At 52.6% G+C, this 15,613-nt stretch overlaps 3 protein-coding genes across 3 annotated transcripts; 2 read left to right on the forward strand and 1 right to left on the reverse strand.

Moving 5' to 3' along the window:
* Window positions 1–1,991: 1,991 nt before the first annotated feature.
* CDV56_100486 (putative ubiquitin conjugating enzyme E2) lies at window positions 1,992–3,448 on the forward strand (the record flags this gene model as incomplete). Its single annotated transcript, XM_026754105.1, has 3 exons — window positions 1,992–1,994; window positions 2,052–2,375; window positions 2,438–3,448. The coding sequence occupies 3 exons, from the start codon at window positions 1,992–1,994 to the stop codon at window positions 3,446–3,448; spliced, it is 1,338 nt and encodes a 445-aa protein (XP_026609735.1).
* Window positions 3,449–4,216: 768 nt separating this feature from the next.
* Window positions 4,217–8,615, reverse strand: ssdA (mRNA-binding translational repressor SSD1; the record flags this gene model as incomplete). Its single annotated transcript, XM_026754464.1, has 5 exons — window positions 4,217–4,256; window positions 4,320–5,323; window positions 5,388–5,747; window positions 5,809–8,432; window positions 8,519–8,615. The coding sequence occupies 5 exons, from the start codon at window positions 8,613–8,615 to the stop codon at window positions 4,217–4,219; spliced, it is 4,125 nt and encodes a 1,374-aa protein (XP_026609736.1).
* A 3,269-nt stretch (window positions 8,616–11,884) lies between these two features.
* CDV56_101965 (putative RNA export mediator Gle1) lies at window positions 11,885–13,529 on the forward strand (the record flags this gene model as incomplete). The annotated part of the gene is made up of 2 exons (XM_026755584.1): window positions 11,885–12,688; window positions 12,759–13,529. 2 exons carry the CDS (start codon window positions 11,885–11,887, stop codon window positions 13,527–13,529), a joined length of 1,575 nt encoding a protein of 524 aa, XP_026609737.1.
* Between the last annotated feature and the right edge of the window lie 2,084 nt (window positions 13,530–15,613).

The following is a 15,613-nucleotide window of genomic DNA, read 5'->3' on the forward strand; positions in this document are numbered from 1 at the left end:
GTCCCCGTCCCCGTCCCAAGTCCCCGACCTTGACCTCGCCTTCACGCTTGCAACCTCCATCCAAGGCGGCATGGAGACCTCCCCGCGCCAGCTGCTATGGCTATTCATCGCAGCACTGCACCAGCCGTCCTTTGTGGCGCGCGCGCACGCCGTCCTCGACGAGGTCGTCGGCCGCAACCGTCTCCCGCGCTTCTCGGACCGCGCACGCCTCGCGTTCGTCGACGCCGTCGCCCACGAGCTGTTCCGCTGGCGGCCGATCGCGCCGGGCTCCATCCCCCGCCGCGCGGACCGGGACGACGAGTTCAAGGGCGTCGGGATCGCCAAGGGCGTCACTGTCATGGCTAATGCGTGGGCCATCGGCCGCGACGAGCAGGTCTTCGACCCTGCGCTGGGTGATCTGCAGGACTTTGTCCCTGAGAGGTGGTTGCGGGATGACGACGAAGGGGAGACAAGATTACGAACGGACCTTCCGCTGCCGGTGTTTGGGCAGGGTCGGCGGATCTGTCAGGGGAGGAGGGTTGCCATTGACGGGAATTTTATGCAGGTTGCGAGTTTGCTCTGGGCGTTTGATATCGAGCTTGAGGACGGGGCGGAACCGGTGGATCCGTGGGAGATGGTCGTGGTGGGATTCATGACTATGCCGCGGGAACGGAGGTTCAAGCTCAAGCCTAGAGGAGACTGGGTGCTGGAGGTTATCAAGAGAGAGTGGGAGACGGCGGAAAAGAGTCTGGACAAGGTCATGGGAACGGTTAATGATGTTGAGTAGATCACGGAAGGGCTGATGCATGACATAGTGGTCTGGTGCTTTTTGCGGGCTATACTCCAGGGCAATCAGGTTGACATGCCAGAACGTTGCCCATTTCGATTGCCCACCATTCATGAATATACGGGTTAAAAGCCCTCACAAACGCTGAGGCCATCATTCAGCCTTACTCGTATGCGTAGCACCATCCGTATGTACCCATCACCCCGGCCTTCTGATATCCGGCAAGCAGCTTCTCACACAGGTACTGACCTACGTACCCCAATGCTGGCCGCTTCCACAGCTTACATGGCGCTCTACCACATAATGCAAGACAATAGCGCCCTGCTGGTACTGGACGTTGATGGTGCCAACATTGCCCTCGAACAGCAGCTCGAGGGGTATCTAGAATCTGAGAAGCGATCTCCCTTTTCGAGAGCAGGTCTTCCACACGGATCCTTGAACTCGCAACTGCCAAATGCAGTAGAGAGATCCATGGCTGTCGCGCACGGATACCATCTCTGCAACATCAATTTCACGACCGCTATGGTCCAGTAACATGGGAGAATCGTTCATAATTGCCTCGCGCTCAGCGAGCGCCCTTCGAGGAGATTTCTCGGTATAGTTCACTCATTGCGCCCGAGGATCTTATTTATAAGGTCTCCGAGGTTATTCGTAGGAATCCCGTCATTGCCAGTAGCAGGATCCCAGACGGATCAATAGGCCAGAAGATGCGCACTTCACTGTAGTGGGTTGAAAGTTGATGTTAAGAGGAAGATTTATTCGGCGACCGAATGCCATTATATGCCATTACTGAGAGATAATCTCTCTTCACTGTGTTGCTATCTATGAAATCATAATAGCTGGTATCATGATAATAAACTAGGCATCAAGGCAGGAATCAATTACATTTCCTAAAACGGCCCAAGTCGCGTCGCGCGTCAGTCACGTGGGCTTCTCTCCACATTGCCATTCCAGGCCTTGCTTCTTTCGGACTAGTGCCACCATCAGGTTCACATCATCAAAACAAAAGACCAACAATACTCTGTCACTGAATACACAGGCGTGAGCTTTGGCAAGAACAAAGGCTGCGATCGAACTCAGGCTAGCTTCAATAGACTCATCTAGCCCGTTTTTCCTTTGTGAGGCGAACAGTCTGCCACTTTCCCCGACATCAGCCGAGTTCACCTGAAGTCCAGCGCAGCTTGATCCCTACCATTGGTTACTAGGGAAAATCAACAGAGGCAAAATGGTCAGTTTCAATTGAACAAATCCTCGAGACTATAGCTGACCAGTCTTACGACTTCAGCGCTCAACCTTCCGCCGTCTCGCCGCAGATCACGCTGCATTGCACGAGGAACTCCCTCCAAACTACCTTTTCCCTACGGAAGAATCGTCCGATGATCTGACCCAACTCACAGCCCTGCTGGCCGGACCGCAGGGTACACCGTACTCCCAGGGTCTGTGGCGATTGCACTTGAAGATGCCAGAGGATTACCCGAAGAGCCCACCCAAGGCGACATTCAAGACACGCATATGGCATCCGAACGTGGAGGAGTCGACCGGCGCGGTGTGCGTGGATACACTCAAGAGGGATTGGAAGTCGACGTTGACGTTAAAGGATGTCCTAGTTGTGCGTGCTCCCTGCTACCACTCGGTTTGGTGGAACAGCGACTGACTCCCTTTGACTCGTAGACCATCTCCTGCCTCCTCATCTACCCTAACCCCGATTCCGCTCTGAATTCCACGGCCGGCGCTCTCCTGCAAGAAGACTACGATGCATTCGCGCGTCAGGCGAAGCTCATGACATCGATCCACGCCCCGGTACCACCAGATCTGAAAACCGCAGTGGTAGAGGCAAAATCGAGGGGCGAGGAGGCCGGAACCGTTATCCCGGAGCACGAGAGTACCCGCAGTCTGCGAACACGCACAGGAACAAGGGTCCAGTCCTTGACGATGAAAATGAAGAAGCCCACTCCGCAGACGACCGCCGAAACCTCACATCCACTCCCCCAATCACCCAACCACAACCCATCGAACCAATCCGACGGCCACGACAACAGCCCACAAACAGACGATGAAAGCGACGGAAACAACCGCCCTTCCACCTCCAAAGAAAACGACCCATCCCTCTCCCCCTCCCCCGTGAAACTCGCCCCTCCAAGCCCCAGGAAGAACGCCCACGGCAAACGACCCCTCTCCGTCCTCACCATGCCCCTAGATCCAGACCCAGACTCAGCACCCATGGACCCCGCACCCGCACGAACAGCAGACAAATCAACAATGACCGCCTCGGAAAAGAACATCGCCGCCAATCACCCCCACCACGCACCGGACCGCGACCCCTCCCCGCAGCCGCAACGAAAATCCCCGAAGCTATCCCTCCTCAACAAGGGTGTCAACGCCTCCGGCCGCGTCCGAGACGACGTGGTCAAGATCTTCGAAGACGCCTCCGAATCGCTCGACCTGCAGTCCCATCGCAGCGACGACGGCAAGGAGAATCACACTTCACTCAATGGTTCCAAGGAGATGGGCCACTCAGCACGGAAGAGTCATCCGCACTATCCCTCGTCTCTTCTCGCCCCTTCCGCCGCGATTACTTGTCCGTCGGGCTCAAAGACCTCCAGAGCGGTGTCTGGCTCGCGGAAGGTCTCATCCTCGAGCATGAAGAAGGCAAAGCCCCGGACTGGGATCCGCAGGTTATAGAGCCCGATATGCGCATGCGATTTACTGATTATTTTTCTCGATCGATACAACTGCATGCTTCTGTGCGTCCCTGGAATTTTCTAGTCGGTCTTGGCGTTGGTAAGGGCATATGCGGACGCATTGGAACTCGGTGGTAGCCATTTCTGATAGGGATGAACTGCGAAAGGCGCTCGGGGTTTGCGATTTCTTCTATCTTTATCTCTATATGAGCGAGGGCTCGCTCATCTTTTCTTCTCATTGTCACGCATGCATCAAGATGTAGTATAGCAAGCATCGCGCTTTCTGGATTAAGGATGACTGACATATTAGTGCATGAAGCCCATCTTATACTGACGATGGCCAACTGCAAGCTAACTACTAGAGCACTCCCAGCGTCTGTCGGCCACAAGCTAATCAAAGCCACCCGAAACCGCCAATCAAATAAGCTATGCAATTATTTAACATTGAAAACGTAGACAGATTTCCGCCGAGGTTTCACCTGCGGCCAGCTCCTGTAAGATGCTGTCGTGCAACTACCACGATTACACTTTTAATCCACTCATCCAGGTCAACTTAAACACTTTGGATCTTTCCGTAGGTCGGTACCCACCCAGATTTTGCAATCGACGTCTGTTCGAAGCAAGTCGCCATGTGACCGCGCTGTGGAATAGTATCCAATCAGCTCGAGTTGACCAGGCGACTGAAGCAATCTTGCGTAGCCATGCTCGAATCGATTAAACATAAACCTGCAAGCATATTTGAGTAGGTGACCTAAAGAGCTCTTCGCCTTTACAAGGCATAAGGGTTGACGGAGCGAATAGTGAGACAACTACAAGAGAGTCAATGTTAGTAAGTACCAGAAAAGACTGAAAGTAATTGAGCGACAACTTACGGAGGGCTCTTGGTCAAGTCAGTCTTGAGAATGATAGGAACCCGGGTCATCTCGGTCACATCCTGAATGTACTCTCCGTCCTCCTCGCGGAGCTTGAACAGTTTGAGGTATTTCTCCTTGTTGGTCAACTTGGCCTCCGGCACGTCGTTGTTGCTACTTGTAATCCTTGGATCGGACCGAGTACGGTGAGGAGTCTGCTGAAGATGGCCATTACGAGTGGGTGAAGGTGGCATGCTCTGGGTTGTGCGGTCAGCAGACGAGTTCAAAGAGACGCCCGCAGCCATCTCGGTGACCTCGGAGATATCATCGTCATCGTCGAAGAGAGCATCGACATCATCGGCAGACATGGTTCCAGTCTCGGTCTGCTTGCGAATCGCCTCATCACGTTCGCGGGCACGCTCTCTCGCAGCTTCTGCTTCGCGAGCCGCGGCCGCAGCCTGAGCCGCACGGGAGTTGGCAGGTCTGGGCCGTTCGTCCTCTGGAATGTAGGCAGAAGACGGAACGCCCTTCTCCCAGTAGAGCTCCAGAACACGAGTCTCCTTACGATATTCGGCCTTCTTCAGAGGCAGTTGATCACAATGGACACGCTTCTCGAAACCGAACTCAGGAATGAGGACATCGAAGGCCGACTCGTAGACACAGAGAACGATTCCCTCACTGATCAGGTCGCCACCAATCTCTTGTCTCTTCTTGTCCATGCTACGGCAAGCCTCGATATGGACACTCTGCTCCTGCGCATTGTGCGCCGAATCCTTCTTGTTATTGCACAGATCCGCCGTCTTGCTCAGAGACTCCACGTCATCTGAGAACTCAATTGCACCATTCGACAAAACGGCCTCGAGCTGGCGATGAACGATAATATCCGCATAGCGACGCGACGGGTTGGTAAAATGAGTATAGACGGGTAGGTTGAGGGAGTAGTGATGGCGCTGCTCATCCTGTACAGTGCTAGCCACGTAGTATTTCGCACGTTGCATAGCCTTCAACAAAACAGTTTCCATACCCTAATCCCAGTCAGTTAAGTCAAGGCGTTGAGGTAATGTTCAAGTAGCAAAGTCGGACACGAACCTTCCGCAGATCATCATCCTGGACTTTGCAAAGGCTGCTCTGCAGAGTTCCACTGCTCGAGGGGTCAAAGTCATAGCCGAGGCGATTCATCCTGTCAATGAAGGAATGGAGGCGGCGTGAGTTTGGTGATGGTTGACGGCGAAGGAAAGCCTGATCGGGCATAGCGGAAACAAGTTTGCGGGCAACGAAAAAGTTTGCCTTGTGTCTCAATTCCTCCACCATCTCGCGTGCAGCAGTAGAATCAAAGATGTTCCTTTCCACAGGCACATTCTCGTCATCCAGCTGATGCAGCAGGCGCAGGGGTGGCATGTTCGAGACACGGTTGCCAAATCTGGCTTCTCGGAACTTCTGTGTGATGGCCTACAAACCGTATTACATCAGTGCTCAGTCCTGGAGGGAACAAGGTTAAAGGGTTACTGACATTCAGGGTCTGAACGGTGTTGGTGGAGATTCCGGCCATGGATAAATCGGACTCCCCCCTGACCGCAGAGTTAACCTCCTCATAACTCAATCTGCCTGCACTCTTGACGACACCCTTGCCGATCCAAACATCTTCGTCGACAGCGCCGGTATCTGGGTTAGCATTGAATACAACGCTGACCGTAAGGCGATCCTGTCCTGGAAGGAGAGCGCAGAGCTCCGTAGAGACTCGCCGAGGCAGCATATTGACCAGTCGATCCATGAGGTAGACCGCAGTGCCTCGTTTCTTTGCTTCCCGATCAACCAGGGAGTTCGCCTTCACAAAGTGGGCGATGTCAGAAACATGAATACCAATTTCCACCTTGCCATCGTCCAGAGACTTGATGTGATAGGCATTATCGAGCTCCATGGCTCCGCTTGGATCAATGGTGAAGGTGGTTTCCGAACGGAAATCCCGGCGAGACTCAAGGAGGGCCTCGCCCTCGCTGCCAACGGACCAGTCCTCCCAGCCGATGCTCTTCATCACGGCATCCGAGAACTCGTCGGCACCAAAGTTGTTGTCCCGGAGAAGAGCATCCGTTTCCACCTTCAGATCGCCCATTTCACCAAGCTGTTCCACGAGAGTTCCGAAGGGATGAAGGGATGTGATGGGCCATCTCTTAATGCATGCGACAAAGATACGATTGGCGTAATCCTGATGCTTCTCCACGAAATCGCGGGGTGCCTGCTCAGTAGGGATAGCGATGAGGGGGACACGCTTGTCGGTGGGCTTGAACCACACGATCTTCGGCTTCTCCTGTTGACGATCGTGCTGCTGACGGCCGTGACCACCATCTCTGGCCTGCCGTTCGGCTTCCTGCTTCTCCTTTGTGGCCTGGCTGCTGGGCCGAAGGAGCCCCAAAGTACCCGAGAACATTTGACCGGCAATACGCTCAATGACAGCAACGATGTGACCCGCATAAAGAGGCTTCTGCTCGTCATTGATCTCATCCTCCTCGACGAGGAGGAGGCTCTGGCCCTCGACTTCAACATCGTCATTTTTCTTCTGTGTCGGTCGCTGGCGCAGACTGCCACGACGCCGGATGCTGCCATCAGGTCCAATTTCCTGGCGATCGGTGTTGGCACCGGAGTCCGACCTCGATAATTTGTCCGTTCCTGCGGTGCTACCGGAGCGAGCATCTGTGATATCCTTGCGCTTCTTCTTCTCCTCCTTTTCTTTCTTCTGAGTCCACACCTCGTCCACATCCAAGAGTTCAACGGCAACAAAATCACCCTCGAGCGCACGGTTCCGGTCTTTGCTTCCACAGATGAAGATGTCGGCGTCCAGATCGGGTGTGGTCACATAGGCGTCGGAACGGTTCTTCTTATTGACTCGAAGAATACCAGCCACCAGTTGACCGTTGCTCAGAAGGGCGGGCAGATTCGCCTGAGGCAGATAAGGAGTGAATAGGGTTTTGCGCTGCTGTTGCTGTTGCTGTTGCTGCTGAACAGACAGCTGTGGCGGAGCGTGTTGGCTGGCCTGCAAACCGAGCCCTTGACCACTTAGTTGACCGTTTTGCTGCTGCAGGGCTTGGAGCTGTGCCAGTTGCAATGGGCTCAGCTGCTGGCCAGCGCCGAACATTTGAGGTGGTGCCATAACAACCTGCCCCTGAGGCAGCTGGATAAGCTGGGGCTGGCCGGGATACTGGAAGGAGCCGAGAGAGCTAACCGATTGGTTGATGGACGCGCGAGCGCGGTGGCCGGGTTGGAAAGCGCTACCTTGCTGTCCGAAGCTCTTCTGCTGGTCCTGTCCCTGATTCTGATTGTTAGGCTGGCGCCAGTTACCATCGAAATTTCTGGATGAGGTGCGCGCATGGCCAGGCTGGCTACCACGCCGTTGGTTCTCAGACTGCCCACCGATGTCGCTGGGTTGTGGAAATTGAAAGCCACCCATACCGCGTCCGGACAGCGATCCTCGGGAGTTACCGACTGCGACGGATTGACTGCGACCATGGCCACCAGCCCGGATGTTGCCGGCGCGGTGCAGACCAAGCCCTTGGGGAGGTTGTGTTGTGCCCGGGGTCGGCTTATCCTCCGAGCCTGATAGGTTCTCGGAGTTGCCCCCAGCGCCTGGGGCGGGAAATTGGAAGCCAGATGCTGTTCTCTTTTGCTGAGCGAGCTCCGCGGCCTTTTTAGCTTCTGGTAAAGCGAGGGAGTGACGACGTTGGTGACCACCACCTGGAGGCCCCCGGGTACGCCCATGGTTGTTGGTTTCCTTCTGCTGATGGTTACCCTGCTGGGTGTTGTAATCAGAGTATCCGGAGGCGCCTGAGGATGGGGCAGGGGGAGGGCCCATGGCCAAACCAGGAAGTGCGGATTGATTGCGTCGGTGCGAGTGCTGAGTAGGAGTGTTCATGGGTACACCAAGCTGTTGTTGGGCTAGCTGGGGAAACTGGAAGGCGTTGATCTGAGGGGAAACGCCCCCCATGGACGCACCGCCCTGAAGCGAAGGAGAGAATGCAGAAACCTGGCCCAGTTGCTGTGGCTGTAAAAGTCCCATGTTGACATACTGTTGGTGTGTCGCTGCAATTTGTTGTTGTTGCTGCTGAAGCAGCTCAATCTGTTGCTGAATCGCCAGTTGTTCCACTATTGTCAAAATCGAATCGTCAGCGAATGGTCGCACGAGAAAACATATGACTGGAGTTGATTTTTCTTGATATTGTCAAACATACTCATGAGAGGAGTCAGCTCAGAGGGACTTCTCCTGTGAGCTATATGCAGCTTGCGGCCAGCGGGGCCAGGAACCCCGGATTGGCCCTGTTGATCCATCTTCTCAGAAGTCAATGAACGACCTGATCTTCTAGAGTTGAGTCTTGCGAGGGACGCCTTTGCTTTGACTATAAGGGAGAGTTCGAAGGCGACTTGTTCACTTTTGTGGGGCTACCCGCGATGAAGGCCGACCGTAGGAAGCTTGGAAAACGACAGGCAATTTGTACTATACTAAACAAGACGGAACAGCAAATTAGTATTAGGAAACAGTGGAGATGAGAAGGTGTCAAAAGAACAACAAGAAAAGATTCAAAGCATGATTTGGATGGGATGGAGGGAGATCAAAGAGGAGGGCCCACGGAAGCTGTGACGGGGCCGGCGAGAGTGACATCAACGAAGATCGTAGGTATCAAATGGAAGGAACAAACCACTTGGAGAGCGGAAAGCGGCAAGGAGGGGCAATCATACGAGGGCAGAATGATAGAAATCAGAAAGGATGCAGTAATGAGTCCCCTGCGAAGAGTCAAGACTCACCTCTGAATGACAGTCCAACTAATGTAGAATTCTGCTGCTGAAGAATGACGTCCTTTTTTTTCCCTCGTTTTATCTCCCCCTTAACGCATGAAGCGGGAATTCCTTTTCATATGAAGAAAGCGGTGACCAGCTCACAATCAAAGCCCTTTACCTCTCCTAACTGGACAAGAAAGAGGATTGAGGAGGATTTAGCACAGACAGATGTCAAAAGGTCGATGCCGCTCAAAGGAGAGAATGAAGCTGTCGACCGGGGAGATGAGAGTGGAGGAAAAGGACCGAACAAGTGGAGGGAAGCTGTTTCTCAACCACAACCACAACCACCACAAGAGGATAACGAAAAAGGGTGTCCCTTCCAGTTGATCTCTCTTGGAACCCTCCTTAATTTCTGTTCTCCTGTGTTATATATTTTCGGTGGTCTGTTGAGAGTATAATGGGGCCTATTTGATGGAGATTGCGCGGAAGTGATCGGAGTCTCACAGAGGAGTCCAGATTGGGGAAGGGAAAAGGGGGGGAATTGATAGCGAAGCAGGATAAGGAGCTGTTGATTTCTTGTTCCCCTGAGGAGTACTTTTGTAGTCTCTAACGTTTCTTATTCGATGTTGAATCAGAAAGTACGAGGCGAAAGCGACGAGGTTCTGATTCCGAAGAGAGAACGACAAGAAGATGAAGAACGATGCTGATGCTGATGATTATTGATCGTTATCAAGAGATTGACTCTACTTGATGTTGAAGGAATGATTGGGGGGGTAGTAGCAAACGAGTATGGTGGGGGGAAGAGGGGGAGGAGAGGAAGATAAGCAAAAAGGAGAGAGAGGGAGGAGATGAGTGAGAAGCAAAAAGGAAGAGAGAAAGAAGAGAAAGAGAGAGAGAGAGAGAGGGTGAAGATGAAGTTTTAGGATGGGATATATTTAGTCTACAAGTAGTCTAGCATATCAGGAAGAGGAGTCAACTAACAGAACAACTACTTCTCTAGCGGTCTTCAAGTAAACTACGGAGTAGGAGAACAATAATAAGGATGTGGGGGAGACGACCTTGGAGCACTCATACTCAAGGTCGATGTTTGGCTTCGGTCTTGTCCATGTTGTTCGATATTGTGCTTTCTTTTGCTTTTGATATTCAGTGTTTCCAAGTACTGTCAATGATGAATGATGATCCTCCTGCTACAGATTCCTATTGAAATGAATAATGAAGAAGAATGATACCAAGGCTGATGAGCAAAGGTCAACGAGGATTGATTAACCCGTCACTAAATCAAAGTTACCATACTTGAGGGACGACGGGATCGTCTGGTTCTCTCGGCGGTTCCCTAGCTGTCATTCCTGCGTTCTTCTGGTAATCATGGTATATCTCAGTTTAGAGAGCACCTAGGTAGGTAGTGATGAACTAGAGTCGAGTCTACTTACAATCCCCAATTAATTTTGCCTTCAAGCAGTAAGTCGTAGATATACAATTATTGAGGGCCATCTTCGCCTCCCTAACCGCCCACACAGCACAGCACAGTCTGGTAAGAATGGACGGAGATGTATCGAATGGTAATAATACAATAAGGTACCTTAGTGGATGATGGAACCCACCCAATAGCTGACTGGCTGAGGGCCCATCTGGTGGGATCCACTGTAGCTGTCTGAAGCAACTTAGCAGGACTCGTGACCTGGCCCTAGTGTTGGCGGCGTAACGAAGGGGCTTCGGTATTTTATGTTTGAAAGGAGAGGAGAGAATCAGGCGGTGGTGATTCCGTGTTATCTTCAATCCTCCAGACCAGTCAGGAGATGTAGTCACTAAATAGAGTAGCGACTTTCATTAATGATGTTCATGCCTACGGAGTAGATGATGATGATGATGCGAAACGCCCCATCCTCTGCAGCTCCGACCGAGGAACGGTCCTGACTCCCTCGTAGTTAGAGTTAAGGGTACCAGCCCAGCGCACTCTCCGTGCGTTGCTGCTGTTTGCGCTGTTTGATCAAGTTCGACTCCTGAGGTTCAAGGAATCAAGGCTCGCCATTGGTACGGAGGTCGAACCTTTTTCCGGCATCAAACAAAGAGTGCGAACAGCAATACCTATCTACCTATTGATCCAAACCTCTCTCAATTGGGGAACTGTCGTTCTCCCGATATCCATCCATTGGCATTTTCTGTTGATGTCATTGCGTCTTTGAATTCTTGGAGGAAAAGGTATGATTTTAACCTGATATCTCTGTCTTTGCTAGCAGTTATCGGAGACCGTACATCCATTCCTCATCTAACCGATATGGCATGCATTCAACACTATTTCCCTTTATAATGCCAGAGCATCGAGTCTCCTCTTTCACACGCACACTTCTCACCTTTTGAAACCTTATACCTTGGGCAGATTCTCCTAGATAATCCAGCTCCATCACGTTTTCGAGTTTTCTCAAGTCAAATGCTTCTCCTCTGATTTCCCTCAGTGATGAGACCTGACTTCTACACCTATCGCTTTCCTCATATAGCCCTACATTCAGCACATCATTGACGAGTAACCTCACTCCAGGACAGCGAAAATCATAAACGAACGACTGAATTATTGGATCTCAAGCCTCTGGACCACCGCTATGGTCTATCTCACGGATTAGATCGCCATTGAGCAGATGACCTCGCAAAAGACGCATTGATCTTCTCTCAACGGCCCTTTCCAATATCCATCCGTTCGAAATTTCCTGCCTACGTCCTACGTCCATCAAGTCTCTACTCGTACTCTCATCTCAATCTCTCGTCGAATCCTTGCGTCTCACGGATCGTCGGCCAATTCGCACAGAAGTGACAAATCTACATTCGCAATGGGTCGAATAAGCTATCCTGCAAATTTGGATAGCCCGTCGAGGCAGCTTCTGCTGGATCTCACGAGGGACCTCGAACAATTGCAAATCCACAGTGCCGAGTTAAAGCAGGTCAAAGCGTGGGAACGAAAAACCTTTTACGAACGACTTGACCGCATTGATAGCGAGCGCGAGGCTATACACTATACAGCACTCGACAAAGTTGCTGCGCGTCATGATCAGGTGCGGGAGGAAGCGCAGGAAACCCTCAGAGCTCACCAGCGAGCGATCGAGGAGGAAAAGCGTCGGAAAGAGGAAGAGGCTCGTCGAGAAGCCGAGCGATTAGAACGGGAACGAGCAGAGAAATTACGGCGTGAGCAGGAGGCCGCCGCGCGACGAGAGGCGGAGCGCAGAGCGGCCGAAGAGGCAAAGCGGAAAGCTGAAGAGGAGGCCGAGAAGAAGCGCAGGGCTGAGCAAGAAGAGAAAGAACGTAAGGAAAAAGAACGATTGGAGGAAGAAAATAGGCAACGACAAGCGGAGGCGCAAAAGGCTGAACAAGAAGCCGCACAACGCAAGGCAGAGGCTGCGCAAAAGGCTCAGGCAGAGCAGCAGAAGCAGATTGGCGGTGCTCGTCAGACTGAGGAGGAGACCAAGGTGCAATTGCGCTACGTGGAGCTCCATCAACACCTGAAGAAATTCCGACAATACCTGAAGGACGAGGGAAAAACCAACCCGGTCGTTAAGCAGAACATGGGAGAAATCCGTCGGTCCATCAAAAAATGTGTCGGTCAACTACGGGAAGGCAAGGGTGCCAACAAAACCCAGGTGAGTGCAGTGACTTTGTTGTTTTCCGGTCAATTATCAATACTGACTATATTGCCTTCACTCCGTGTAGCTTCAGGAGATTCGTTCGGCACTGGAAAAAGCTGCATCGATCGCGGAGCCATCTGTTGATGTGCGGCAGTTTTTCGCATTTCCCCCGGAGGACATCGCCAACTCAGAAGACAACAAGGTGCCGGCGCTCTTGATCTACGCCTTGAACATATTCTCCAAATGTTTGATTTCGTCTCTCATCACGGAAGCATCCCTCAACCAGGGCCAAGCGGAGCCGATTGGCATTGTGGCTGCGCAAATCTTCTCCATGGACGCCTTCATTTACAAGGGCCACCACATGGTTGACATCCTTTGGGCCAAGTACCGCGTCGTTTGTCCTGCGCTTTGGGGCTTCTACGGCAACGAGAAAACCGAGGCTGGCAGAAAGGCCATCGGCTGGTGGCGTGAGGGCCCGGACGGACCTTTTATCAATGAACAAGCCCATGCGGATCGCATGACGGCGCTGGGGGCCGGATATGCCGCGCTGACGTTGCGCAATTTCGGCAAGACGCCGCGAAGGAACCCGTTCCCCAACACCATGTTCTGGTATACGATGCACAAAATTCTCATGATTCCGCCAAATGAAATCCAAGAAACACACATTACGTTGCTCTCTGCAATGCTCAAGTCGTCTGCCGAGAGGATCATGGGCTTCTTTGGGCATATGGGCCTGGCATTGATCCGACGGGCGATTGTCGATTTACCCAAAAGCCTTACCCGCCAGAGTATGGGTGTCAACCAACTGAAACTCTTGAGAGATCTTTACAAGAGAGAAAAGCACATCATCATCTAAGAGATGTGTCCATGTTGACCGGTTGGGATTTGCTCGAGCTTGGACAATCATGTGTATCGATCGGCACACTCTTCTTTCCTTGCCCATTTATTTTGATCAAGCAAAGATCGCGGACGGGCAGTCTTTGGACGCAAAGATCCCAGATCAGGCCACGTTCTGCCTGACCCGCCTACACTGGCCGCAAGGAGCGGTTTCATGAATAGACATATGACGTGGGCATTTTTATCAGCTTATGTCGCCATTTTTGACGCACTTTTGTGAGGGTGCTGTTCCGGCCTTCAATACTCCGTGCCGGCCATTGGCAACGATTTTTTGTTTCAGACAGTTGAAGCAGACGTATTTGAGACCTCTAGGACTTGAAGCGATTTTGCATGCGGATCATACGTCCTAATAGCTAAAATCAAAGTGGCAACGCCTGGTGGTACAAACAGGGAATGTCATAGGATATGGAATAGAATCCTGGATTGCTTATTGTGGTCTGTTGATGTTACTTTAGCTGGAATGCCAGATAGACCTGCAGGAAGAAGGGTCACGACATGATATCAACGAAATTAACATATGTTCTTCTCATCTAATTATCTTGATTCCAACTAGTAAGGCAATCAATTCACTTACTGTCTCGCCTCAGCCCACTGTTGTGATGCCGAATCCCGATGGGGCCGAACAATCGCCGCCTTAAGGCCTGAGGAACGGCCATCGGGATCCAGACTCGCAGTTGCACGTCATGTCCTCCATTCCGTATATCAACTTGTTCTTCTCCAGTCCTTAATCTATCCTGAATCAAGAACAACATGGTCTGACATCTCTGCCAGAGATCTTATGATGTCCGACACATTTACTCAACTGCTGACCTTTAGCCGAGTGTCCCCCGAACCATGCCAGTTACACAAGCGGCCGGCTTGAGCATGTCCCGGCAAAAGTAGCTACTAGCGAATAGTACATACTTCCGGCGTCGAGCAGAGCATTCTCAAGTCAATTTATACTGCATATAAGGCCGCACGACTCCGGACATGCAAAAAGTCGACATGATGGGTCACTTGGCAAGCACTTATCTGGATTTCTTCTTCCATCACTCTTGTAGCCTATCCAGCGGAGGATGGCTACGCATCTCCCCACGGAACTCCTCCAGGCAATCCTGCTGTCCCTCGATCTAGAATCATTCTACTCTGCGCGTCTAACATGCAAGTCCTGGCACCGTGCAGCATCGACTCCATTCATGTTGCAGAGAGCCCTAGCCGAAGCTCCAGTGCCGCTCCCTCCAACTATCGGCGTCCTCAGCGAGCAGGACTGGAACACCTACTTTGGTCAAGTCGCCCGTCAGGAGCTCCTGGGATATCGAACCCAGATCGACAAGGTCACGTACAAATGCGGCTTACCAGCAGACTGCGCATCTCTCACCGCCCTGGGCCGCTCCCCCGATGGCACGAAGCTAGCGGTCCTCAGAGGCGCACGCGTGACAGTGCACGACTTCCAGGACGAGACGCGCGCGTTCGCGTTAACGCTGTCTCGATACCTGTACCCGCTCTGGACGTCCGTTTGTCGCGCTCTCGTTGACGGCAGGGCAGGCTGTCTGGCGCTCAGCCAGCGGTACGCGAGACACCGCATGGCGGTGTCCATGCAGGGACATCTGCTCGCCATTGCGCTCGGCAAGACAATCCAGATCTACGATCTCACGGACGAGGAAGACATCGGCTCCCCCGCGGAGTACGTCCTCGGGCAGACAAACACCGAGTTCGTCTATCCCCCCGGCGAAGGCTACGAGGAAACCGACGGCGTAGTCGACTCGCTTGAGTTCGCCGACAACGACCGCCTCCTCCGCGTAGTCATTAGCAAGGAATCCAACGCTCGGCAATCCCGAGTGCGATACCTAGGTGACCCGAGGCAGTTCATCTCAAGTCCGAGTCCGAGTCCGAGTCCCGCGGTCCCCGACATTGGATACTGGCGGGCAACCATCCAGCGCATCTACCTCGACTCCGTGGCACTGGACACACTATACCAGGCTCAGCGTACAAGCGACTCACCAACAACCTTCAAAGGCCTTCTCCTCCTCCCCGCTTCCTTCCACCCCTCCGCTTCCTTCCACC

This window comes from Aspergillus thermomutatus (genome assembly GCF_002237265.1).
Source record: "Aspergillus thermomutatus strain HMR AF 39 chromosome Unknown NODE_427, whole genome shotgun sequence".
Taxonomy (NCBI): Eukaryota; Fungi; Ascomycota; class Eurotiomycetes; order Eurotiales; family Aspergillaceae; genus Aspergillus; species Aspergillus thermomutatus.